The sequence below is a fragment of the Eimeria acervulina genome, genomic scaffold, assembly GCF_000499425.1.
Source record: "Eimeria acervulina Houghton genomic scaffold, Eah_scaff1814, whole genome shotgun sequence".
NCBI lineage: Eukaryota > Apicomplexa > Conoidasida > Eucoccidiorida > Eimeriidae > Eimeria > Eimeria acervulina.
Genome location: NW_013548907.1, coordinates 1 through 5,687, shown reverse-complemented (window position 1 = coordinate 5,687; position 5,687 = coordinate 1). Strand labels below are relative to the sequence as shown.

The 5,687-nt window shown below is 49.9% G+C and overlaps 1 protein-coding gene across 1 annotated transcript; it reads right to left on the bottom strand.

Annotated features, from left to right (window-relative positions):
* Positions 1-561: 561 nt before the first annotated feature.
* On the bottom strand, positions 562-4,599 carry EAH_00063340 (Serine/threonine protein phosphatase, related , related; the record flags this gene model as incomplete). The annotated part of the gene is made up of 8 exons (XM_013393133.1): positions 562-691; positions 983-1,072; positions 1,226-1,337; positions 1,542-1,689; positions 1,810-1,930; positions 2,407-2,905; positions 3,310-3,683; positions 3,888-4,599. Coding segments are annotated over 8 exons (2,186 nt in total), but the record flags the coding sequence as incomplete, so codon positions are not given.
* Between the last annotated feature and the right edge of the window lie 1,088 nt (positions 4,600-5,687).

The following is a 5,687-nucleotide window of genomic DNA, read 5'->3' as shown; positions in this document are numbered from 1 at the left end:
TCGTCGATGTCAGTAAAGCCCTATCCCCAGTGCTTTAAGGTCATGTTGCAACAACACTACCTTGTGGGCTACTTCAGCAAAGGGCTCATATCGGCAAGAGCGGGGTTAGAGCTGCAGCTAACAGTGGCATGGGAAGCACCAATGAAGTTGTAAACGCCCCTACTGAAACACAAAGGTGCCCAGAAAGTCACGCCTAGCAGTTGCCTGCCTCTCTGGTGCACCCTTCCCCTACAATAACTCCGCATCTAACGAAAACAGCGAAACGAAAGTTACCGTGCTGGGTACTTCATTGTAATCAAGTGAAAGTGCAACGAAACCTAAAAGAAGATAATTCGAATAAACACCTTCGCAGTATAGGGGCAGACTACCTTTTTGCTTTACTCGCTAAACACATGCATTTCTCTGAAGGCTCAGACTTCATTCATGTCTGCAACAGCTTATTCTAGAACAGCCTTAACGGTGTTACTAAATTTGGTTTGAACAGCCCCAAACGCAAACAAAGGGTTGCTGGCTGCGTCTGCTTTGAAGAGCGCCAGGCCCCGCTCGGCCCAACCGAGTTTATCACTGTCTTCCTGAGCACGCTTCAGCCACTACTTTTTGGCGAAGATGCAGGACAAACAGTTCAAGAGTCACGAGAGCTGCAACTGCGGTTACTACCGCACCTGGCACCCACCATGCCAGTTCACATACTCTGCATGACACCCACCAAAGAAAACACATCCATAGATGAAAATAATTATGAAGTACGCCGAAGCGCTTTCCTGTCAGTGTGCTGAGCTGTGAACAAAGGCGAAAAAGCTTAACGCGTACTCTAATGAATGATTCTTTAATGGTCTATACATGTGTATGAGGTATGCATATTGCTGTGCAAAAGGCCCAAATGAACAGCGAGGGAAAGCCGCTCTAATTAGCGGAATGCTGCATTGGGTTGCTGGAACAGACACAGCGCGACAGCCTGCAGGCACTGCCATGCACAGCTCACTTGGTGTCTTGATTTAACTCGAAGAGTATCTTTACGCTGCAATCAGGATCGGCGCACCGGTTTGTGTAGGGTACATACGTCTGTTCGCCTCTGCGTACATCCAACGAAAACAAGATGTTTGCTTGTACAAGTTCCCTCTTGCAAGAACAATCGAGCAAGGGCAGTAACAGACGTTAGACTCTGAGCCACAACGGCAGATAAGAACAACTTTTCTTTCCTAAAAAACTGCAGCTTTTCACTGACATGCACTCGGCACGAGCAGCGCAGGCGGAGTCGTTGTTAGGCTCAGGGGATTTCTCTTGCAGCCCCACGCGCCAGTTGTCCCTGTCCATCACTACTTTAAAAGCAGAGAGAACTGCAGAAGCAGAAATGCAAACCACACGAGGGAAACACCAAGTCAGTGCACAACAGCGGCAAAGCAAAAGAACAACACAAGAACAACACTGCGAGGGGGCATGAATTGTACACTCCACTGGGCAACTGCAATTTTGGCTTATAGTTGCATAGCTGCATTTTCTGTTGTTCTCAGTCATGTCTGAAGTGTGAAAGGCAAACAAACCCCTCGTGCCGAAGCGGATTTGCCGCCACTGGTCAGCTCCCATAGACAAGAAAGGCTGAGGCACGACGCAGAGGACTTCTCCTACACCGGGTTCATGAATAACAAGGTGTTCTAAGGGCAGTTGAAGGCGCGGGCTGTCTCGGGAGGTCTGAGAAAGGGTGAAAGAAAGGGAAGGAAGAGGGCGCGTATTCGCTCGCTGCAACAAAGGACAGGTACGCCTGTATGTCCGCTCGCCCGACTCGTCTGTCAGGGTAACAGGACGAGATACATGAACATTTATGCTGTCTTCTTCTGATTCTGGGTCTTTGCAAAGTTCATGCTCAACATCTAAAGGCAGCCACGCCCTTAGACTTCTCCACATTGGCGGAGGAACCACCATACACTCCGAGCTGCAAGCAACAAGCCACTGCACTTCCGTACATTCTGCAACAGCGCACACTAACAACCATTCAAAGCAGAATCGTTTATGCATACAGAAGCATACGTACACATGAAACAGAGGCAGAAGAGTCTAAGAAGACCAGAACCTCTCACTGCAGCTTTTGAAGCAGCCCCCTATCGGGGCCCTATCACAAAGAATAGAGGAGAAAGCAAGAAAAAACGTGAACATCTTGCGGTGGCAATAATGCACTTCATCATAGTTTCATGCGGAAGTAAAGGAAGAAGAAGAATAAAGATGAAATAAGGATTTCTAACGGCGATTCTTCCCTCCCAAATTCACAAAGCTGGTGTTGTCTCAGGCAGCCTTTGTTCGCGCCTGCATGCGAGTTGTTTGTTTGTTCTTTGTTGGAGTGTCTGTACACCTCAGTGATATACTGTAAAAGTATAACGCTTGCAAAAGGCTCTATAGGCCCCCTCCCCCCACCTGAGGTCTACGACGGCCTCCCAAGTGCTCGAGAGCGGATGTCCTATTTGTTCTCCGCAAAGCCGCCAGTCAAAAGTAGAAAAATGAATCAAAGCATCCACTCCAGCAGCCCCAGTTTGCATGCGCTCTGCCCACATCATTTCTCCGAATATCCTCCTCGCGTCGCTTGAAAAGTATATGTTTGACGGCTGTAACTCGCTGACTATAGGGGCCCCATGGGACCCCTTTTCCTGCAATGGGGAAGCCTCCTGTGAGGGAGGAGCCCTCTGGGGCCCCTCCTGCGACTGAGGAGCCTCCTGTGCGGGAGGGGCCCCCCGGGGACCCTCTTCCTGCGATGAGGTAGTTGCTTGGGCCCCCCCTTCCTGCTGGGGGGTTTTCTCAGGTAATGAAGAAGGGGGCCCCGTTGACGGAGGCAGATTTATGTCTATCCCTACTCCCTTTATATTCTGATCCAAGAGCAAATTCCATAAAGACGCCTCGCGGCAGCAGAGATCGGGTCCTGCAGAAGACAGAAGACATCAATGCAGGTTTCAAAGAAGAGGAAACGTAGGGCATAGCATGCGCCAACAAAAAGATATACACAAGAAGTAAACAAGAGTATATTCATATATGCATAGGAAAACGGAAATAATACGGTGTCTCTGCTGTCCATCACAACCCCCAACACGCACTTCCGCCGATGTTTAGGGGCAAGGGTTTAGGGTTTAGGGTTTAGGGTTTTAGGCACGCTTGGCAGCCACGGCAGCGTGGGGGCCCCAAAGGGGTAGGATATCCCCGTACAGCCCGTTATTCTGCTATTGTCTATATTACTATTATTATTTTTTTCATTTTAATTTTTTCTTGTTTTATTACTCTTTTTGTTGCTCTCTATTCTATGTGCAGCAACCCGGCAGGTGCATTTACCTGCTATCCCCCACACGCCATCTAAACCCTTATATGCATCAAACTCTACGTCTCTTTCCAGCACCAACTTCACTGGAAATCTGCTCAGGCGTAGTGCAAACAAAGAGGGTACAGCAGCGTCTTGAAGGCTCCCTGGGGGCCCCCCTGGGGGCCCCCCGGGGGCCCCTCCCGGAGTCTGCCTTCCTGCTGTAGGGGTGTAGCCTGGAGGCAGCATTTCCACTGTGTCGTGGCCTTCTAAGCGCAATTCTGAGACGAAGATGCCATCGACTACTTGTTTATATCTGCAGCAACAAACACACACCCCACTGCTGCTGCTGCTGCTGCTGCTGCTGTTGCTGTTGCTGCTGTTGCTGCTGCTGCACTGAAAGTAGCACCTGGGAGGTGTCTATACACTTGAAGGGAAAACGCCGCAATGCCTCAGAAGAAAAGAAGAAAAGAAAGACGAGATGTGCACATATTCAGAAATATCCACCATATCTTCTAATACAGAAACATGCCGGGGCACCACTTGCTGCAGCTGCTGCTGTTGCTGCTGCTGCTGATGCTGCTGCTGCTGTAGCAGTAGTAGTAAGCCTTACCGGGCGGCATATTGAGAATCATGCTGCTTGGAGGGCCTGCAGCTAAAGGGGGTCTCAGAGAAAGGAGTGCACATCTCGTGCCAGTTTAAACACCAAGTGCTAGCAGCAGAGGCATCAGGGTCATAGCAGGCAAGCTGCTGCTGCTGCTGTTGCTTCTGGTGCTTCCTTCGCCGTTTATCCTTGGCTTCCGTCTCCCCTTCCTCCGGCTGCTCCCGCTCCTGCTGCTGTTCTATCGCGTCCTGCTGCTGCTGCTGCTGCTGCTGCTGCTGCTGTTGCTGCTGTTCTGATTGGTTCTGTACCTCTGCGGATCCTGCGTGCTCTGCTTCATCGCGTTGCTGCTGCCGCCGTTGCTGCTGCTGCTGCTGCTGTTGTGAAGCAGCAGCCCTTCCAGAAGTGCATGCAGGAGTGCCTGAAGCAAACAGCCTGAGGCCCTCTTTGCAAGAGTCTAAGCCCAGCAGCAACGGCTGGCCCCCCACCCTTACCCACAGCGCCACGCGGGCCCCCACGACGTTCAGAGGCACCTCAGTAACATCTGAGGGGGCCCCTGAGGGGGCCCCTAGGGGGTCCCCTCCTCCCCTTCTGTTTTCTCTAGCATTTACTGCAGCTATTGCTGCAGTATTTGCTGCTGCTGCTGCTGCTGCAGACACCGACTGTGGATCTGTTGCTGCAACAGGAGGAGCTGCCTCTGCTGCTTCTGCTGTTGCAGGGCGCCCTAGGAAGAACAAGCAGCAGTAGCAGCAGCAACAAACCAGAAGACACAGAACGCGTAAGGGGCCCCACAACAACTGACGGGGGCCCCTGGGCCCCCTGGGGGCCCCCCCTTTCTCCATGGACTCCAAGGGGCCCGTAAGTACGTTGAGAGCAGAGGTGCCCCCCACCCCCCTACTACTGCTGCTAGCTCTGCTGTTGCTGCTTCTGCTCTTCTGCTGCTGCTGTCGTTGCTGCTGCGTCTGTTAGGAGGAGACTGTGAAGGCGGTTGGGTGGCAGTAGAAAGAAGTTTAAAAAGAAGAATAAAAGAAGAATTAGGGTTTTATTTCTCAAACAAACGAAAGCAAAATAGAAGAAGAGCAGTAACGCCAGCAACAGTAACAGGGGGCCCCCTGCCGCTGCAGAAGCTACAGCACTCAGACACGCTGCAATAAGTATATCATTTATATTATAATTCCAATATAATAAACAGAAATTATAACACTACTGCTGCAATTCGTACGCTTATAGGCCTCTTAGGGGGTACCGGGGGCCCCCGGTGTGCCGGGGGCCCCCAGCAAGCTGGGGCCCCCCCCTCTTCTACCGTTCTTTGTTTTGATGCTGCTCTATCAGAGCAGCCTTTCATATATTTTAAATAATGTCTGCATGCATTTTTTTGTGGATTTCTTCTTTTAAGTAGCAGCTGCCTTTCATTGTCTTTAAGGAATCGCACATTAAACACCAGAGCAAGAGGCAAGACTTTAAAATATCAAGTATAATAATGCGTATAATAATACTAATACTAGTAATAGTAATAAAATAATAACAATAATACAAAGGCGTACAATAAGGTGAATAGAGCACAGCATATAAAGACTCCTCCCCTATATAAACAAACATAAAAAGAAAAAGCCTCTCAATTGGGCTGTATGCATCATCTCCATTAAATCAAATGCATGCACTCTTGCAAGAAATGTACAGACACTCCACATGGTCTAAACCCTCAACACAGAAACAACCCGCAAAATAAATTAAAATAAAGAGACGCCGGTGGAGTCCCCGTACCTTGAACAACAGCATCTTATGGCAGCAAGGGCTGCGTATATATATATA